The sequence below is a fragment of the Cottoperca gobio genome, unplaced genomic scaffold (genome assembly GCF_900634415.1).
Source record: "Cottoperca gobio unplaced genomic scaffold, fCotGob3.1 fCotGob3_237arrow_ctg1, whole genome shotgun sequence".
Lineage (NCBI taxonomy): Eukaryota > Metazoa > Chordata > Actinopteri > Perciformes > Bovichtidae > Cottoperca > Cottoperca gobio.
In genome coordinates this window covers 320,230-341,992 of record NW_021166863.1, presented here as the reverse complement: position 1 = coordinate 341,992, position 21,763 = coordinate 320,230, and the positions used below count along the sequence as shown (strand labels likewise).

General features: G+C 36.4%; 1 protein-coding gene across 2 annotated transcripts in view; it reads right to left on the bottom strand.

Moving 5' to 3' along the window:
• Positions 1-21,763, bottom strand: part of LOC115004982 (rho guanine nucleotide exchange factor 12-like) — a 35,330-nt gene that overhangs the window by 2,848 nt on the left and 10,719 nt on the right. Inside the window, exons 3-36 of one of the 2 annotated variants that reach the window (XM_029426747.1) lie at positions 19,901-19,999; positions 19,599-19,648; positions 18,941-18,998; positions 17,553-17,728; positions 16,571-16,648; positions 16,168-16,281; positions 15,013-15,138; positions 13,456-13,572; positions 13,190-13,288; positions 12,841-12,951; positions 12,067-12,165; positions 11,940-11,982; positions 11,485-11,590; positions 10,987-11,124; positions 10,850-10,882; positions 10,097-10,211; positions 9,900-10,005; positions 8,985-9,218; positions 8,462-8,612; positions 7,813-7,970; positions 7,594-7,740; positions 7,389-7,474; positions 6,292-6,417; positions 5,406-5,520; positions 5,201-5,301; positions 4,885-4,962; positions 4,721-4,796; positions 4,002-4,169; positions 3,689-3,776; positions 3,064-3,147; positions 2,897-2,991; positions 1,511-1,804; positions 1,221-1,430; positions 488-690 (exon numbers count right to left, since the gene is read on the bottom strand). In XM_029426747.1, coding sequence (XP_029282607.1) covers positions 488-690; positions 1,221-1,430; positions 1,511-1,804; positions 2,897-2,991; positions 3,064-3,147; positions 3,689-3,776; positions 4,002-4,169; positions 4,721-4,796; positions 4,885-4,962; positions 5,201-5,301; positions 5,406-5,520; positions 6,292-6,417; positions 7,389-7,474; positions 7,594-7,740; positions 7,813-7,970; positions 8,462-8,612; positions 8,985-9,218; positions 9,900-10,005; positions 10,097-10,211; positions 10,850-10,882; positions 10,987-11,124; positions 11,485-11,590; positions 11,940-11,982; positions 12,067-12,165; positions 12,841-12,951; positions 13,190-13,288; positions 13,456-13,572; positions 15,013-15,138; positions 16,168-16,281; positions 16,571-16,648; positions 17,553-17,728; positions 18,941-18,998; positions 19,599-19,648; positions 19,901-19,999 — 4,082 coding nt within the window. Of the gene's footprint in view, positions 1-487; positions 691-1,220; positions 1,431-1,510; positions 1,805-2,896; positions 2,992-3,063; positions 3,148-3,688; positions 3,777-4,001; positions 4,170-4,720; positions 4,797-4,884; positions 4,963-5,200; positions 5,302-5,405; positions 5,521-6,291; positions 6,418-7,388; positions 7,475-7,593; positions 7,741-7,812; positions 7,971-8,452; positions 8,613-8,984; positions 9,219-9,899; positions 10,006-10,096; positions 10,212-10,849; positions 10,883-10,986; positions 11,125-11,484; positions 11,591-11,939; positions 11,983-12,066; positions 12,166-12,840; positions 12,952-13,189; positions 13,289-13,455; positions 13,573-15,012; positions 15,253-16,167; positions 16,282-16,570; positions 16,649-17,552; positions 17,729-18,940; positions 18,999-19,598; positions 19,649-19,900; positions 20,000-21,763 lie in introns of those variants that run through there. The other variant, XM_029426746.1, reaches the window with a different exon arrangement.

Here is a 21,763-nt window from a genome sequence, read left to right as displayed (position 1 = left end):
ATTTAATATGTTAGCTGCTTATTTTATTATATTACAAATGTTTGTCTCTTTATTTAATATGTTAGCTGCTTATTTTATTATATTACACGTGTTTGTCTCTTTATTTAATATGTTAGCTGCTTATTTTATTATATTACAAATGTTTGTCTCTTTATTTAATATGTTAGCTGCTTATTTTATTTTATTACAAATGTTTGTCTTTTTATTTAATATGTTAGCTACTTATTTTATTTTATTACACGTTTGTTTGCCTCTGTTTTATTTTATTAAATATCTTTTCACTGACCAAACTTTTATAAATATTCCCAATAAATTCTGTTTTCTCAATTTCCCAGCATTCAACTCTGGCAAACAGCAGAAACCAGTGAAACACAAAATCAAGATGAACAATGTTGTGCCTTTACGTGCAGAACTCTGCTTCTAATGTGAAGTGTCATCTGTGACTGTCCACATCACTGCGCGTGCGCACACGGAGCTGACGCTGTACCTTCAGATACTGCAGGTCGGCCTGTAGGAGGCGCATGTGGGTCATAAGCTGCCTGCTGAGGTCGGGGCCGCCGCCGCCCGCTGCCTGCGAGGAGGAGGAGAGCAGCTTCCTCATGTCGATCCCCACGTCCCCTCCGACTCCCCCGTCATCGTCCGTGCTGCTCTCCTCGGGGCCCCCACCAAAATCCAGAACCACGAAACCACCTGAGTGGAAGAAAACGTTTTTGTTCATTAGAAACAAAACCATGAAATAGTTCAACATTTTGGGAAACACACTTGTTCACTTTCTGGCTCATTTTCTCTCAATCAAAACAACAACAAAAGACGGAGTCAGGAAGTACAGCAGCGTGGCATCATGGGAGTTGTAGTCTTCACCACTATTGCCACCGTCAGTTAGGATTCCTTCATTGTGCAAAAAGCACAAGGATGTAAAAAGTGTCTTAAAACTGGATAAGAGTTAGATAAGATAAGAGAATATAAGTACTTTTATAAAAGCATCGTATATCTGGATAAAATCTAAATTACAAACAAACATCTTTAGATTTAAAGAGGGAGTGTTCGTGGCAAACCATTCCTCAATTTAGAGCCAACAAATGAAAATGCTCGATAACCTTTGTTTTGTGAGGTGGAGTTTCACAGACAGATCAGATCCTGGTACAGATACTTCCAGGTAATTCCCAGAATGTTAAACTCTTCCTTTAATCCTTCAGTATAAGAGGCAAAGATCGTCTCACCGTCACCGTTGCGTTCAGGGGTCTCGGACAGCTCTGTGTGTGCTGAAGGGAGCTGAAGGTTTTCTCTCTGTGAACCTAGAGACGCCCGGCTGTCAGCGGGCCCCTCAGGGCTCCCGGGCAGAGAGGCGCTCAGCTGCTCGCTCTCCTCTTTCTCCTCGTCTGCCTCTCTGCTCACCATGTGGTTAAAAAGAGCCTGCTTCAGCATCGCCACTAGGACACAGAGAAATGTGTTATTATCTGAATCTTTCACAAATCATTTGTGTGAACTGTCCCTTTAATACGTCACTTACACGTCCTGAGAGCATCTTCGCCTTTGGAGGAGGGTACGCCGAATGCGTTGGGCTCTTGGTTTTCAGCGGCGACGCCTTGATGCGACTCGTCCTGCAGGAAGGGAAGTCCGTCTGCAAGATGCCCGTCCAGGAACGCCTCCAGTTCTGCTTCATCCACCTCTTCTTCATCCTCCTCTTCCTCCTCACGTCCGTCCGCCACGGTCAGCTCCTCTTCCTCGTCTTCTGATTTCATGCCATCAAACGGGTTCATACTCGGCGCAGCTTGAATGTCTGGAGAAGAGGCGGCGTCTTTATCTGGGATGAGATTTGGATTCAGAGGGTGATGGAGAAAAACTTGTAAATTCAACTGTAGTTTTTAATTTGATGTAAAATACTTTAACAGTTAAAACTCTGAGGTGCGTTCAAATTAATAATTCTGACGAGCAAATTGATTAGAATCAGAATCAGAAGGTTTTCACATACAAGGATTTAGTTTTGGTTTATTAGTGCAAAGAGAAGAAACATACATTTAAAATAGAAATTATTATTATAATTATAATTATAATATGTACCATGTAACTGTTTAAACTGAAGGAGATGTGCAGGAATATATATATAGAATATATATGGGATGTGCCACAGTGTTAAGAATAAAAGAATATGTGATTTACAGAAAGTCCAAAAACATGTTTGTTAATGTGACATAAAGGAGATAAAGTCACTCTGATGGAGAGGAAGTCAGTTTGTGTTGAACCTTTCAATTAACCATTATTATTATTATTAATATTAATATTAATATTATTATTAATATTATTATTATTATTATTATTATTAATAATAATTAATTAATTAATTAATATTATTATTATTATTATTATTAATAATAATAATATTGTTATTGTTATTATTATTATTATTGTTATTATTATTATTATTGCTGTTATTATTATTATTATTATCAGTAACGGGCCATTTAGTCTATGAACAGATAAAATTGGTTTATTTTTGACGACTTCAAATTGTTTGTTTTGTCCGACTAACAGATCAAAACCTAAAGATATTCAGTTGAATTATATAAAACAGAAACGAGAAGAAAATCCTCACAGATTAAATTAAAAAAATCTTTACAGACTAAATAAAATTTAAATCCCTACAGTTAAAATTAAAATCCTCACAGATGAAATAACATTTAAATCCATTTGGGCCACAAGTGAAAAATGTATTTGAGTTCTGACTTTTGGAACTCAAATAAACTTTTCTCATGAGGCCCTAATCCTCTTCCAGTGAAGGATGGGCACGTGTGCTTTATTTCTTCAACGATGATCCAATTGTTGTCAATGAATTTTCAGTCAGTTGATTCACAAACTAAATGTTTTAACACTTAGAGAAACTTCACAGCGACGGTACCTGAAGAAAGGATGTTTCCACTTGATGCGCCGTTAGCGTCTTTGCTCGCCTTCGGCATCCCACGTTTGATGATCTCAATAGCGTCGCGCTCAGCTCTGAAACACACTCACATTAGAAACAATAAAACAAATACACACTATCAGTGAGTCTGCAGCACGTGGACTCACTCCGACTGAGCTGCTGGTGTGTCGTCTCTGTTGTGAGGTTTGGCCTTCATGGCGTCGGCACATTGTGTGATCAGACACTGCCACCTGCATGAACAGAGGTGACACAGCAGGATGAGATACAGGAAACAGATGCACCCTGCGTTACAATACCCATACTGTCTAAGAAGTGTGGCAGAACAAGATTTAGTGTGTCCCAACGCGTAGCATGTCAAACGCAGAATGCCAAAAATACAGAGAGGGTCAAAGTTCAAGGCGCCATGTTAGGGCGAAGTAGTTTGTCCCAAATGTACTGTATGCTTACAGCATGCAACAGTACATGCTTTGTGAGGGCAGCTGCACTAAGTGCTAAAAGAAAAAAGAAAGAGAAGTCCACTTATTACTTACTTTTATATATATATATATATATATATATATATATATATATATATATATACACATATACATATACACATATATATATATATATATATAATATAAATTAATAAATAAATCCTTCCGGAGAGTTTCTAAGACGCCGTTTTGGTCCAGCTCAGAACAGTTGCTCCTTTCATGAAATAAATCTAATTTATTTCCCCTCTTTTGTTTTTTATATAAGAAATAAAGATGGTGGGGGGGGGGGACTCACGCTCTCTGATCGAACACCGTCTGAGCCATCAGCTCGTAGATCTGAGCCCCGTTCTCCGACATGGACAGCACGAAGAAGGATTTGTTTTCTGACGAGGACACGAGTGATGCATTACAACAACGATAACATGCATTACAGTTAAATATTCTATAAATAAACTTTATTTACACAGAACTTTTCATACAAGAGATGCAGCTTTACAATGTAAAACATTTAAACAAGGACAAACTGTAGAAAATAATATAATAATTAATTAAATACATCTGTTGTCCCGTGCAGAACAAAATGCAAAACACATAAATGTAGTTCTCACCAGTCGCCACGGGACGGACCAACACAGTGTTGAGCTTGATGATGGGGCTGAAGATGTGTTTGGCGTCGGCGGCGCTGGCCGGATTCTTGCCGTGGAACTTGAGGACGAGACGCTCGTCCTGTTTCTGCAGCAGCACCAGGATGTCCTCCAGCAGGATTGTGTACAGCTCTAAGAGGAACACACTGGATATTAAACTGGGTAACTCCTCCCCATAGACCGGCCCCTTGGACTTATTTCACCCGTCTGCAGCCAGAAATACTGTTTAACGATTCAATCATTGTGTGCAATAATTCACTTGTGCAATGATAGTTCAACTGCACAATACTCTGGTTTACTTTGGTATTAATGCTGCATTTATACTGTACATTATCTATAATATTCCTTCTTTTTAACACACTTAATCTTAGACTTTATAATTTACATTGTAATATAAATATTTCTCCAGATTTATTATTTCTATTTTTCCAAATGTATTTATGTTATATATTGTTGTATAATGCACATATTTTTACATGTACATTTTTATTTATTATAATATATAAAGTATCAATAAAGTATTTCATATGTGCAATAATTTGTCCATTTTTACTTTATTTACGTATCTATTATACTTTTATATTTCCTCTCGCTGTCCCTTTGCTGCAATAAAGCAATATCTGATCTTATTCTGATAAATTAATCTGTACATCCTCTTTATTCACACACACGTGTGTATGTACCAATTGTTTTGTCTTTGTTGACCTTCCAGGAGAGCGGTCCCTCGTGCACCATCTTCCTCTTGGTCAGGTCCAGATTCTGCAGAAACAAACTTCATTTATAACCTCGACAGCTTCCACGTGACATTGTTCAGCGACTGTAACACGCATGTTCAGAGGATCCCTACCCTGAGCTCCAGGATCATTGGGTTCTCACTCTGTTTGAGGGACGAGAGGTCCAACCTCCTCTGATACTCCTCCAGCCTCTGGTGAGACGCAAAGCAGCTCGTTACACATAACAACTTCATATGTTCGCCCACGACCAGACGACACCAACTGTCACGATGTCAACAGGAATTATTGTTGACGAGAAATAAAAACGTACTCGCAGTAACTCACTTAGAGTGAAGTTAACACTGAACTAGTTAACTAGTTAACAAATGCACTGAAAGTTAATATAAATATGATGAAACTATGCATTTAAGGTTATTCTAACGTGTGCACCTGTTTGTTTTCAGCCTCTTTGACAGCCTGGTTCACGTGGTTGAGGATCTTTTTGCAACATTCGCCGGCTTTCTTCACCTTTTCTCTCTCTTCACCGTCTCCTGTGAGGAGATGAACAATCACAGCCAAGAGCTGCTTAATGTACAATCAAAACGAAGACGTTGAAAAGGTCCGGCGGTCCTGCTGACACCTGTGCAGTGTGTACCTGTGTACTTGGCGATATTGTCCAGTAGGAGTGGGTATTTGGTGACTCTCTGCATTTCTACAGGAATGATGTCTTTAAGCTGCAGCCGGCGACACAGACGGTTACTCTCAGCGTCCTGAAGATTTAATCATGAAAACTTTAAATATAAAGCACCTTTAAAGACAGTTTACTAAATGCTTTGACAGACAAAGTGAATATCCAGAAGGAAATATAGCAAGAGAAGGCCGAACAAGAGAAGATGAATGAAAACAATTAAAAAACATGTTTTAAAAATAATCTACATAAAAACTGTGATAATGTATGATACAATAAATAGATATAATAATTAAGGCTTGTTATCTTAAATTTAGAATAAAAAAATAAAAACATTCTCATTAGACAATTTATTTGTATATTAATTGGTCTTTCTTGACATTCTTTTATTTGAATTATTATTATTATTTATTTTTTTATCTTTGTCAATTTCTTTATTTTTCTCTTTTTAAATACACTTATTTTTACTAATTATTTTATATAAATGGAAATCCTCATTGACAATATACTTTATAATATATATTATATAAAATAATAAATAAAGAATTCAAACAACTATGAAAAGAGAAGATTTAATCAAATAAGTCAATATAAATACATATAAATAAATAAATATAAATAAATATAAATAAATATAAATAAATATAAATAAATATAAATAAATAAATATAAATAAATATAAATAAATATAAATAAATAAATATAAATAAATATAAATAAATATAAAAAATTCAAAATAAATAAAATTCAAAAAATAAAAAACAATAAAAAACAATCAAATTCATATAAATAAATAAAAATGAATATTAATAAATATGAATGTGTTTCCTGTATTTGTTCTGTTGCTGCTGACCTGCATGAACAGAGTGAACCTCTGGTCTTTCTTCTGCCGGCTCTTGATGAGCTCCAGTGCAGACGGCTGGTTGCTGCAGAACGTTCCCACGGCTCGTTTGATCTTCTCCTCTTCCTCCCCGCTGAACTGCCAAAACAAACACAACAATTAACAGCAACTTAAAATCAAATTAAAATTAACAACAGCAAGTTTCTTACTGCAGCTGAAGTTTTCACACAGAGCGGTTTAAGTCTCTAAGAGTACAATGGGAGCCAGAGCCTTCAGCTATCAAGCTCCTCTCCAGTGGAACCAGCTTCCAGTTTGTGTTCGGGAGGCAGACACACCCTCCACATTTAAGAGCAGGCTAAAGACTTTCCTTTTTGATAAAGCTTATAGTTAGGGCTGGCTCAGGCTTGCCTTGGATCAGCCCCTAGTTATGCTGCTATAGGCTTAGACTGCCGGGGGACACCTCCCTGCTCTCCTTCTCTTCCTCCCTCCTCCCCTCCCTCTCTTCTTCTCCCTCTCTATCTGTATGCATTTATGTAAATGTAGGGTGTAAGGACAGAGGGTGTAAGGACAGAGGGTCTAAGGACAGAGGGTCTAAAGACAGAGGATGTCGTAACCTGTACAGTCTCTAAAGCACACTGAGACAAATGTATAATTTGTGATAGTGGGTTATATAAATACATTTGATTTGATTGATAAACTACCCCAATGATATTATTTTCAAGATATATCTTAAGCGATCATCCTGCCCTCATCTCTTTACCTCCTAAAAAAGATTTAAACTTCTTGAATTGATTTTTATTTGGATTATTCCACAAATTCACCCGACACAAAACTTTCCTCTCCTCTGTCGGAGATTGTTTGTAAGTTACACAGAAGTACATTATTTAAATACATTATACATATAAAACATTATAAACATTACATTATATAAATACTCTCCGGAAACGGAGAATTGTCGATGCTGTTTGTCGTTAATGAAACTAAAAACGTCCTCCATGTTGTCTTCATACATTCAGGGTAACGTACATTTGCTCAGCTCTACATGCATCTGTTTGTAAACAGGAAGCTGTTAATGTTAATCCTCCTGCAGGAGCTGAAACTGCTCTTACCCACGCCAGCAGATCATCTGCGATCGGACCGATGGCCGACGTCTCGCTCCTCTTCCTGATCGCCGTCATTTGTTCCGTTACAGAAACTGTGAAGAAAGTTTAATGTCGGTTTATCACAATTTGGATAACTGCTCTTCGTGTTTTGCCTTTCATTTTCTAACGACGCGCTCGTCCCCGTGTGGCTCGCAGGGCGTGTGAGTGTTACCGTGCAGCTGAATGATCTCCTCCAGGTTAATGAAGATGTGTTTGATGTCCTCGGGGGGGAGGATCCCGTCTCTGTTCAGCCTCTGGTGGAAAACACAGTCCAACACCTTCAGCATCCGCAGGTGTGCACGCTCCGTGTAGAACAGCTCTGAGGGAGGACAAGAAACAGAATAAGATTCCATCACCTTCACGTCGCTGCTGTGAAGCGTCAGAGACTCACCGTTGATGACTTCCTGCCGTTTGATCTCCTGCGGCGTTAAAGTGGCCAGGACGCCTCGGCTGACCAGACTCTGCCAGTTCAGCGGGTTTTCCTCACACTCCATCTCGCCTCCCTGGTCGTCTTCACTCTGGATGTCGGCTGAACTCTGCACCTCCATCCTACAGGCGAGGATATTATGTCTCATAATCTGTATTTATTGCACCAAACTGTCCAAAAAGTGGTTTAAAAAAGTCATAATACGTTTTATTATAACTTAAATGACAAAATCCTTAATGTAGAGAAGAAACGATTCATTCATCTGCAACTACTTGATATTTAATTAATCATTTTTTAAGATAATATGCCAGTTCCTGCTTCTTTTTTTGACTTATGTGATAATAAACTGAATATCTTTATGTTTTGAACTGTTGACCGGACAATACAAGCAATTTGTATAAACTATCGGGCGTTTATCATTTTCGGATATTTTATAGACTAAAAGGATCAAAAATAATCATCAATAATGAGAATGATCGTTAGTTTCAGCTTCACCTTTAATGTCCTCCTTTGTGAAAACTGAATATGTCTTTAGAGAATATATATATATATTATTATTATAACATAGACACAGTTGAAAGTATTCTAGAGAACGTCCTCTCACTGTGAACACCTGCAGTTGTCCTGCTCTTCCTCCTGTAGCTGCTCCAGGTTTGAGGGGCTGAAGTCGAACTGAGTGCTGGTCGGACTGGAGACGGCGTCCTGATGGTCTCCGGGCTGCAGAGCTTCGCCCGCTCTGGGCTGGACGCAGAGCGGAGACACGTCTGTGGAGTAAAGAGGAGAGCGGCACGACGCCATGAGTCCACGCACATGACTGTTCATTTCTCAAAAGAACTGTTTTTATTCTTGCGCCTTCAACATATATGGTGTTGCTATAGAGCAGCGACGCTGCTCCTCGTGCATCTGCACTAAAAGTATTTTAACTTCTATTTCAAGAACGTGTTCGTAAGTTGCTCTAATGCTTCCTGATATCCCAAAGTCAGGAAGTGTTTGTCTTCTCTATCAGGTCACTAACAAACAAAGTATCCCTATAATCCTCCCAAAGTTACTTGTTCTTTATCCTTTTCTGCACATTTTAATGATGTAACATTTTAAATCCCTGAGTGAGGCGAGGAAGAGAATGATCTGTATCGTACTGCAGTCGGAGTCTTGTCCGCTGGTATCTGAGGCCTGACCGGTGGGCGAGCTGAGCGTCGGGGAGGTGGTGGAAGGAGAAGATTGCGCGCCGGCGTCCGATCCCTCGCCGAGCTGATTCCCACGGGTCCGTCCAGAATTGGAGGCAGAAGAGTCGGACTGCTCGGGGATGACGGAGGCGGGCTGAGAGAGCGGCTTTGGCGAGCGCTGCTTGTTCATCTCCACGGCCTTACCGACTGCACGCAAACACACACACGGGTCGGGAAAGAAAACATAAAAATGATATACACAAATCTTTTCCACCTTTAGTGACGTTTAAACATATTTTTAAAGTATTTTATGTGCTTGTAGGACAAATAACCGTAACTAGAGGGTTAATATTCTGAGATTAAAGTCTTATATTTAGAAGAATAACACTTTTATATTTACAAGAAACTTGAATATTCTCCGAGATTATAAAATCATGAATTAGTGAGAAAAACGTGGAAATTCTCAGAGATGAAAATCACAGATTTACAAGGAAAGATCTCGCCCGTAGATGTAACCAGAGATCTTCAGGGTTGTTTCTCTTCATTTACGACTTTAATCTTTAATTCTGAGTGTTTTCTTGGAACGTTAAAAGGACGTCCCATGGACTCAATAGTCGTATCTCTAGCGCAGGGGGGTCAAACTCATGTTAGTTCAGGGGCCACATGCAGCACAATGTGAGCTCAGGTGGGCCGGACCAGTAACATCACAGCATGATAACCTGTAAATAACAACAACTCCACATGTTCCCTTCGTTTCGTGCAAGAAAGTTCATTCTGAAAATGTTCAAACTTAATCTTTTTACAAAAGGACCCTCTGGCGGACCGGTTTTGGCCCTCGGGCCGCATGTTTGACACCCCTGCTCTAGAGTATAAAACAATCCTTCTCACCTGACGTGGAGTCCACTCTGCTCAGACGCCGCGGCGGACCGAGGATGTTGTGAAAGCGAGGCTTCTTCACCTTCTCCTCTGCCTCCTTCTCAGGCTTCATGCTCTTCTGCTCGTTTAACAACAGAAGACAACGCTCATTAAAAGCCTCCACCTGTGTGTGTGTGTGGCCATGACGAGAATCAAACGTGTTTGCGAACCTTGATCTTGGGCAGGAAGTTGATGCGTGCTCGTTTATGCTCGAGGCCTCGCGGCTCCTTCACCTTCACCCCGAGGTGCTTCATGTAGGTGAGGATCACGTACTGCATGGTTTGGCTGCAACATGACGGACAATAAAGCAGAAATATTTACAAATCTACTATCACCAAATGTTTCACCTACATGAGACGCTAGCAGACATTTTAATTATCGATGACTGACGATTATCTTTGGACTATAAACCCGTCAGTCCAAGATGGAGTCTTCACATCGCTTCTTGTTTCTGCTCAACAGTTAATAAAAGCTGCAAATGCAGACAGAGGCTTCAAGAAATACTCAAATGATTCATCTATAATCTAAATAGCTGCAGAATAATTCATGCAAAAAGAAATGTAGTGACAGTTAGACTAAAAATAAGCACTGGGAAGACTCTTATTTATTTAAGTACATTTAAGGGCATTTATTGCATTATGCATATTACGCTTTATTTCTGCTTTCCTGATCTGCCGTTAATTTGGTATTTTTATTTTTTAAAGACAAATTAATTTGATATTTTACAAACAAACGATTCATAAAATCTTACATCCCATTTTTTGTTTAAGACATTTTAATATTAATAACGTTCAATACCATATAAGACTTTTAAAGGATCGTCTGGAACCCTGTTCTAAAGTTTAACAATAAAATACTGGGAAAGAAACTAAAAACTTCTTCTGTCCTGCAGAATGATATCAGATGATATCAAATCTTCTCACCACTTCTCCTCCTCTGTGTTCTGTGTCGTCAGCCTGCAACAGGAAACTCCAGGTGAGCACACACACATATTAATAAGGAAGATATGAGCTGCATATACTCGTTCTGTGTGTGTGTGTGTGTGTGTGTGTGTGCTCACAGGACGTCCTCTATCTTGGAGAGGATGTGTTCAGCACAGGAGCATTCCTTCTCCAGCGCCTGTTGGTCTTTTCCTCCCTCTGAGTCCAGCTTGCACAGCTCGTCTTCGGCCAGAGTCAGACCCATGCTGCGCTTCTGTCTGCACACACGTAAATACCTTCTTACAACCGGGTGGTAGCAGTACTTTTACTTAGTATACTACTTTTACTTAGTATACTACTTTTACTTAGTATACTACATTTACTTAGTATACTACATTTTACTGAGGATAAGTTTTGCATTAAAATGTTTAGATCTATTTCAAACCTACAGAAATGTCTCATTTTCATTTTAACGGTCCGTTTTGTCCCCTTTGAGCAGCGTCTGCTAGAAGCTTCATTTTTAAGTTTTAAGACACTTTTTTACCAAACACTTTATGGATTTTGGTCGTTTTCAACTATACAAGAATATGAATCCTTCCTCCACTACTCGAAGAGTTTTACAGTTTTGTGACTTTTACCTGAAGTCCTCCAGGTTCTTGTGCAGATCTGGTAGGAGTGTGTCCTGTAGCAGCTGCGTGTACTGTTTGCAGAGCTCCTCTGGGATCAACTCCAGCCTCCGCTTCTCTGCACACACACACACACACACACACACACACACACACACACACACACACACACACACACACACACAGAAATGTTTAATCGTAATTCGAAATAAGGAAATGAGATAATAGTAATCCTCTACATATATATGTATGTGCATGTCTGTCTTTGTGAAGCACTTTGGTACTTTATGAATGAAATAAACTTAAAAACATTAAGTAGTTAAAGTCAGTTTCAGTCAATGAATGTATGCAACTCTGCTTGTTGATCCCACTTTTTGAAGTTTAGTGAAATATGATATTTTTATGGACTTTTAAATTCGTTAATTGAAGAAATCTGCAAAACATTTTAGTGTCTTTCCATCATTTACCCAATTCAGCTGCAACTGCATCTGGCACTGGTACTTTGAGATTCTGAGAAAGACAACCGGGAAAAGATGGAGAGCGTCAGAAATCTAAGAAAATATAAATTGACTGGAAGAACAGAGAAGAACTTACTGCTGTTCGATCCATAAAGAGGGAGTGGAACTCCATGAAGAAGCGTCGGCTTTCTTTGGAGCTGGTTTGCTTGTGCATGTCAGCGTAGAGATAACAGAGCTACAGAGGGAAGAGGACAGAAAGAGCATCATCTCATCAGGAACCTTTTTCAGACCCGTGAAGGCGTTCCACAAGGATCGATCCTCGGCCCGCTTTTATTTAATCTTATCTTTTGTTTTTCTTTATTTCTTATGACAACATTGTCTATGTCGAGGTCTGTGCTGCAAACCACGACGTTTAATCTAAAGGAAATCAAACCGAATGCAAAAGGAACATAATACAGAAATAAATGCATAGATGAAAAACATATATATAAAAAATTTAAAAATGAATTAAAGATAAATAAATTATATGGGAAATTAAATATAAAAAAGGTAAATAAATAAAGAAGCAAATTAAAACAGAAATATCAAATTATGTGACATTATTTAAATAATTAATGGTTTTTTTGGGACATTTAATGGCATATTTATATATGAAGTAATTTATTTTATGTTATTTTTATTTGGACAGCTTCCGACAATTCATTGTCTACCTGTTAAAGAATATATAATGTAATATATAAATAACATACAGCGCAATATGTGATATTTGTCATATTGGTATAAACCCACAGAGTAATATAATACCTTAGTCTGTGTGTGTGTGTGTGTGTGTGTGTGTGTGTGTGTTTCTGTGTCTGTGTCTGTGTGTGTGTGTGTGTGTCTGTGTGTGTGTGTCTGTGTACATATATACCAAAGGCACAGGGTCAAACTGCGAGACAACATGATGGAGGAAGACTGCGAGGTGAGCCGGCCGACACTTCAGCGAGTCTACACTCTGGAAACAGCTGCAGAGTCCATTAATCTTTAAAGACATCAAAACCACAAACTGCTGAAAACATGGAAACATGAAAACATGAAAATATGAAATCATGAAAACATGGAAACATGAAAACATGAAAACATGGAAACATGAAAATATAAAATCATGGAAACATGGAAACATGGAAACATGGAGCTCTGCTTCTTGTTTCACATTCAAAGGTTCATATAGATGCAGAAAACGAGACAAAGTAGTTGCTTAGAAACCTTTCTTTAGGTACCTGCTCTTGCTGAGAGTCAAAGTAGTCGTCTTCTGCTCCGATGATCTGGAGGTGGGGGAGGTAGGGAGGGTTTCCCACAATGCACTGAGCCCTGGAGTCCTGGGTGATGTATTAACATGATGATATACAGTTGTACATTAACAGGCAGGATATGTTCAGCCTTGTTTGTAGGCAGGACGAGTCAGATAACATCCTTACAACGTGTGTGTGTGTGTGTGTGTGTGTGTGTGTGTGTGTGTGTGTGTGTGTGTGTGTGTGTGTATTACTGTGTCAGGGGTGTCGTCCGTGTCGCAGAAGTTGAGGCCGTCCCGCCGGCTGATGTCCGGGCTCTGACAGGGCGTCTCTCTTTTGCCCGGACCCTCAGTGGGGGGGCTGCTGTGCGTCTAATACACACACACACACACACACACACACACACACACACACACACACAGAAACACATGCACATTAATACACTCACAGAAACCCACACTCTTACACTAAATTGATTGTTTAGTCTGCTGCTGAATACTGGGAAATCCCCAGAGATTGGAACGCAGGACCATTTCATTCCTATTTTTAGAAGTTGTGATAAAAAAGGGAGGAAGTGATTACAAAGGAGTCTGAGTCAGCAGGGGGGGGGGGGGTTCATGAGATCACGGGATCTCTTACAGTAAAGTATTATTAACAACGTTCCTCTTTCAACAGCAGCAACTGATCCATGGCTGATGTCTTCCACAAACCTCACACAGAACGGAAATGATTCATTGATTGTTCCCTGAGCCGAAGGACACATTTTAAAATTTTAAATACCCAAAGATATGAAATATACAAATGATATAAAGCAGAAAACAGAAACCAGTGAATTCTTTGCATTTTTGTTTGATAAATGGCCTAAATAATTAATTGATTATCAACTATGCAGTCAAAGATATAAATAATGTATCTAAATATGTTTATTTATCTCCTCAAATGGATATTTATTTCTTGCTTCTTATATTTTGTTATTATAATATATTATATTATTCTATAAATCTTTTTATATTTACTATTTAATGTTTTTCTTTACCAGCAAAAGTGTTTCACACGATTGTTCTTGTATAAAAAACTGCATATTTGGAATTTATGCTCGATAAATTACTTAAACAAATAATTTACAATTAATTAATTGTAAATTATTTGTTTACAAACCAACAAAAATATATATAATACATATAAATATATTTATTTATCTTCTTTAACAGATATTTCTTATTGCTTCTTATATTTTGTTATTATATTTAATGATTTTATTCTATTTATCTTTTAATATTTACTATTTAATGCTTTTCTTTCACACGATTGTTCTTGTATAAACATTTTCAATCTTAAATCATGAGAAAATAAACTATTTGGCATTTATGCTCGATAAATTACTTTAAAATAATTAATTACCAAATCTGCAGTCAGTTAATTTTTTTGTTTATCAATCAACAAAAAAATATATAAAATGCATATAAATATAAACATATTTATTCATCTTTTTTTAATGGATATTTTTAATTGCTTCATATATTTTGTTATTTTATTATATATTATTCTATATATCTTTTTATATTTACTATTTAGTAAAAGTATTTTAAATTATTGTACGGGCTTGTATAAATTAAATCATGAGAAGAAAAGCTGCATATACTAATAAATTACTTAAATAATGAATTATTAAATCTGCAGTTCATTCATCAACTCACATTATTCTACAAATCATTTACCAACAACTGCCTTCACATGACAAAGTATTCACAGAGTGCTTCTGGGTAATGTGGTTCCCCACACGCTGTGCTGTGATCTGTTATTATACCCACAGAGTTATTGTTGGTCGGGGGTCCGTCGGTGCGGCTGTCAGCCCGCGAGGACGGGGTGTGTTCCCTGAGAGGAGGCCCACCGTGCCCCCCCTCAGCCTCACCATTCCTGGATGCTGCGGCTCCATCCTGAAACACACACGTACACATTATTAATAAAGGTTCCAGACTAAAGAGCCTGCTGCCTTTTATTAAAGAAAATTTATTGTGAATTTCTTACACAGCATTGTAACTTCTATTCTTGTATTATATACTTATTTTAACTTGTTTTTATTTCTAATTTCTTTTTAAATTTCTTTGTAAATTTCTTTAAATTTCTTTTTAAATTTCTTTGTAAATTTCTTTTAATTTCTTTTTAAATTTCTTTAAATTTCTTTTAATTTCTTTTTAAATTTCTTTAAATTTCTTTGTAAATTTCTTTGTAAATTTCTTTAAATTTCTTTAAATTTCTTTTTAAATTTCTTTAAATTTCTTTTTAAATTTCTTTGTAAATTTCTTTACATTTCTTTGTAAATTTCTTTTAATTTCTTTGTAAATTTCTTTGTAAATTTCTTTAAATTTCTTTTTAAATTTCTTTGTAAATTTCTTTACATTTCTTTGTAAATTTCTTTACATTTCTTTGTAAATTTCTTTTAATTTCTTTATAAATTTCTTTGTAAATTTCTTTAAATTTCTTTAAATTTCTTTTTAAATTTCTTTGTAAATTTCTTTAAATTTCTTTAAATTTCTTTAAATTTCTTTTTAAATTTCTTTGTAAATTTCTTTAAAAAATTTTTTAAATTTCTTTAAATTTCTTTAAAAAAAAAATTAAATTGCGTTGCTTTTTAATGATTTTAAAGTTTTTGCATGTGGCGTAAAAAAATCGTAAAACGACTTATTTCACGATGGCATGTTTTCTGTTAATTAAATAAACAAATAGTCTACATGAAATAACCACATGGTAAAGCCTGTTTTTTTTATACTATATATATATATTTATATTAAAAAAAAAAACAGTTTCAACTGAAATTATAGAGAAAAAAATAAATAAAAATAAGCCTAGCCTGTCCGCAGTAGAAACAATATAAAAATATATACAAAATACATTTTTATATTGTTTTTATATAAAATATATGATGTTTCCAGGCGTAAAATTGCCGTTTAGGTTGAGTTTTCTACCTGTAATGCTGCTTTGCTGAGCCGCTCCTGCAGCAGTGAAACGTGCTTCTTGACCTCCTGGACCTCCTTCAGAAGTTTAGGTCGAGGGTTCCTGCTGTACTCCTCCTCCTTCGCCTTAAACACAAATAAATCCCAAAGTGTAGTAGACACAAGTGTATAAATATAAATATACGAAAGAAACATGAGGCAAGGCAGACAAACAACACTGAACATATTCAGCAGTTTGTAATATACTGTATATATAATGTCCGAGGAAACAGTACGGAAGCCCTGAGAGGCAAGTGAGGAAATAAATCTATTTAACACTTTATAAAACAGGTGGAAGTTTCTAAGTTGCTATTTTATTTATTTTTCATTTGTGAAATCAGGTTCTTATCTTAATCTCATTGTATGATGCACACACCTGAAGGTCCTGTTGCTCCTTAGTGAGCATCTTTTGCAAGAGGTCGGCCTTCTGGCTGTGCGTGGTTTTGTTCTCACCCTAAAAGAGGAAATAACGGCGACACATAATTACATCATTATTCTCCTGCAACACACGAATGAGGGAAAACAGAGAAGTGATTCGAATCAGACTGAAAGGGAAATGCATCATAAATAAATACAGCATATGATTTAGTCCTTTCATGTCGTCAAATTCAAATATAAGAACTAAGAAGAAAGAAATAAGAGATCAGATTAGTAGATCATTTCAGCAAGAAACCAAAGTCTCTCGTTTGACACGTTCAGCGTTACAAAAAGGGACAAATTGTTGACTGTGTGCAGCAGAAATGGAGAAACGATGGGCTAATTAAACATAATGACATAATGAGCGGGTTGTATGAGCCACATAAGCTGCTGATATCAGGAACATTATAAAAATAACATCGTTTTACAGCATTGAAGATAAGAAAAGGAAATAAGAGTGAAATTAATTCAGGATTCTTACATTTCTGCACAACCACTATTATTTCTACTATAATATATATTATTAATATTATTACACTGCTGTATATGTTGTAACATATGTTGTTGTTATAATAGTACAATGTGCATTGTTACTTTGACTTCTCTATGTTTATATAAATATTTTATTTTATTCTAAAATGGAGCAACTGTGACGAAATCTAATTTATTGGTATTTAATTTACCAATATTTTATTAATTTTATTTCATTTATTGGTTTCCTTGACTCCAGATTCTGCTGCTTGCAGACATTTCGTCTTATAATATAATATTTTCCTTTGTATTCATGCTTCTGTCTTACTCGTCTTATTTGGTGGTTATGGGGGTTTTCGGGGGTTTTCGGGGGTTTTGAGTGGAGTATATTTCTGCACCCCGCCTCGCCCTCTGGGTCGTGCTTTTCTTAAAGGTGTATCACACACGGCACATTCATCCTTCTTCCTTACCCCTTCAGGCATGGAGGAGGGGATGTGCTCCCCCCCTGGCAGTGCAGGTGAGCGGGGCGCTGAGGGAGCAGAGGGCGGGCTGACCTCCGCCCCTTCCTCCTTCTCGTCCTCCCCCAGGGAAAGGTTCGGGAGCCCGGGAGGCCTCCCCAGCACCGTCAGGGCTACATAGGAACCCGCTGCCACAGAGGAGTCAGGGGAGAGGAATAAGAAAAACGCTGAAACGGGCATGAAAAGAATCCAAGCCACCGTGAAGATGTGACCAGAAACTTCTCCGCACTTAAAAGGAACGAAAAGAACTAAATAACGCTGACAGAGTGCGTCGTGAAGTAAGTGTTGTCCCAGCCAGCTGTGCACACAAGGGGGGGAAAACCCCGAAACTCTCCTGAAATCAAACCTCACATGTTTATTTCCACAAGACATGAAGGTCTTAATAAAGACTCCGAGGGTTCGGGGGGGTACGTTTGTCTCAGCACATCACAGTCTGCTAAAAAGATCAATTCTACGGCTCCAGTAACTAAATAAATATCTGTCAGCGGGAAAACCAAAGCTGCGGAGTTTAAAGCAGAAATGTCACACATGCCATGTTTCAACATTTACACTTTCAGTTTACGAAAGAAGGAAAGTTACTCTTTAAAAAGCTTCTGCCTGGATGCAACCATAGATTCTGGATTTCCAATAAGATTTAAAAACATTTTACACAATATATATACACATATAAATATATATCTCATGTTTTTAATAATAATCCAGAACCATTTATTTCACCTTTGTATGCGTTCAGCCGAAACTATAAAAGATTATTTAATATAATGTGTAAAACTAATCATAATATAAACATTTAGTGACAATTATAAATATATTTATGCATTTCATGTAAACTTATTGATTATATATTGTTGATTTTATAAACATAAATACAATATAGCAAACTTTACCACAAAAAAAAAAAAAAAAAATATATATATATATATATATATATATATATATATATATATATATATATATATATATATATATATATATATATATATACACATTTTATTAATTAAAACTTTATTTTAATAAAAAAAACAATAATTTCTTTAATTAAAAATATATATATTTTATTAAAACTTTATTTAATCCACATTTTATTTTTAAATTATTTGTATTCTTATTTATTAATTTTTATACATATTCTTGTTTTTCAGTACTATTATGTTGATTACATATCTGCTATGTTTGTGTATTTGAATGTTTGTTCAATAAAGTTTTTATTTTTTAAATGCAATCTTTGCCCCGAACACAACGCAGTGATTATTACTGCTGACATGGTGACATTATATTCTTAATTTAATATATATATATAAAATCACATGTAATGCAGAAAACTGAAGATGCAAACTTACATTTTATCAGCTTCACAACCTCTATGTGGTTCGAATGTGTGACTAAGGTCCCGTTAACCTGTCGAAACACACCGGGAGAGATTAGATTTTATATTTGTGTTAATATCAACAGCAACATGAAATTAAAAATAAATAATAAATAAAGCAGCTGGCAACTGTATGTTCCAGCAAAGACTTTTATTGTGTTATTATTGGTAATAAATAAAATGTGTATCGGGAACATAAATATAATGAATAGTGCATTTTGTTTTTGGGTGCGCTGTTATTTACAGTGTTGTATTATCAGTGTGTACTGTAGTACAGGAAACTAAACACACACAACATCAAACTCATCTCGAAGCAGCTGAATAATCAAACACTCAAACGTTCCAACTGAATTTACTTTAGTTAAAATAAATGTCCCCGTTCTGGTCTCTGTTACATCATTTATTATTGTTTCATCACGTTTTATTATTTGAAGCATGACTCACATTAAATACAGTTTTCTCTTCACGTGCTGCACTTTAATAAAAGCTGCTGTTACTTCCTGCATGTGCTTCACAATGAATTAGATCTAATTAATCGATTAGTTGTCGCCGACTGTTTGGATAATAGAAGTCAAAATAAATAAAAATAATCGACGGATTAAATCAACAATGAAAACAATCGTTAGTCTCACCTTAATGATCCGATCTCCTGTCTGAACACCAGCTCGCATTGCAGCTCCATCTTTAATACAGAAGACAGAACAGAGTCAGTGTGTGTGTGTGTGTGTGTGTGTGTGTGTGTGTGTGTGTGTGTGTGTGACCATCTCTGCATCACTTCTTCAAAGAGTTGCTTGAAAGTTAAGTTTAGAATTAAGGTAGTTAACACGTGCATTATGTCGATGAGCGTCCTCACAAGTGTGGAAACACAAACATGCGAGTGTTTGTGTGTGTGTGTGTGTGTGTGTGTGAGTGAGTGAGTGTGTGTGTGTCTTACCTTCTTTTACCAGCTGCACAAACACAGGGTTGTCTCCACTTACAGTCAGCCCGAAGCCGTTCTCATCTCTCTGGATTATCACACACCGCTGGACGAGACCTGTCATTTGCACAGAAACAAACACGTCGGCATCACATCACATGCTCCCCGAAGGTGCAGCGAGACGAGAGAGAAGTGTGGACGCGACGCAGAGGATCCCACTTCATGGCAAGATGTTTATGGACTTGTGCAATCTTCGTCTTGTGGGAAAATTTCTCCACACAGGAAGTGACAAATCAAGAGACTGGAGCAGAAAAAGGGTTTTAAATAGAAGCTGCTCTCTTTCCAACACAAACTTTACTCACAAGAGATGTTGTCCTCTCCCTTAGCCTTTGTATAATAATAATAATAATAATAATAATAATAATAATAATAATAATAATAATAATAATAATAATAATAATAATAATAATTATTATTATTATTATTATTATTATTATTATAATAATAATAATAATACTTTATTTAAGATAAAAACCATTCCTATAAGTTTTAGCAAAAAATTATTAATTTAAAAAACATTTAAAACACTTAAATGAGAAAATACATTAAAATGATGCAAACAGTGCAGAGTAGAATAAATAAATTAGGATAACAGGATGTGCTCATAATAAACTATGGAATAGATGGTTTAAAAGTGTCCTGTTCGTGCAAACAAAGTTATATTTACGTATTTAAATCATTTTCTTCTTAAATGCATTGTAAATGTCCTTGAGACCTAACAAACAGCGAGTGCATTGCCTTCATTATAAAACACTTTTAAAGCGGATTTATTTCATTGTTTTAAATGCAATGTTTACATCCATGTTTGCCAGCTCTTCTCCTTCGCTGCCTGTCGGAGCATTAATACCCAGTGTTTGCAGAAGAGCGTGAAACAATACGCAGGGCTGAGTAATGCATCATTAAAAACCTTCTTTAACCTACTCATATCTATTTCTTATGATTAATACTTTATTGTTTACAGCTTGCACACACTACACCATTTCTTCTCATGTTAACCGGCATCACAACAAAGTGTACCGCTCAGGTTAACTGATGGATATATAATAAACCTTTATGCACCTTTAGAGCGTATACGCAGGTTTTATAGACACTAGAAAACCTGTGAAGAACAGGCAGTAGACTCCCCAATACCAGCAGTAGTGTCAGCGGAGGAGAGCATATTAACTCCATGTTTTGTACGCGAATAAATTGTTAGAATTGTCCGAATCCCTGTTGATCTGATTTATTATACGTCTACTTCCACACACATGCACGGCTGACGGTTCCCATTTGTATCGGCCCGAGTGTAAAATCATTTATATTCCTAAACTCAGTGGTGGTACTGTAAATGATCAGTATCTGTACTTTTACTTCAGTAAATCCTTTATATTTTTCTACTTCTACTCCACATTTATATATTTATTATTTATTTATCCGACGGCTATTTTACAAATTATTTTGCATACAAAATATGAAAAACTTTTACATTTTAAAACTGACTAACAGAATTTAAAAATAATAAAAAGGCTTAAACTATTTGTCAAGTAATCAATTATAAAAATAAATAAAAATATGGCTGAGAATTGATTTTAAAAAGGTGTCACCGGACAATTGTGACTTTTATTTTACGTTTTATAAATCAAACAATAAACTGATTAATCAAGAGAATAACTAGCAGATGAATCCAGAGTGAAATGAGCTCCCGCTCTAAGGAGGAATAATATGTAATGGTACTATATGCACAGCCACTCATCACGACACTTCCTCCAACACTGCTGCTACTTCTCGCTCCTGAAATAAGACAATCTGCCAGATCAAGAAACGTGCATCAGGGATGTTCTT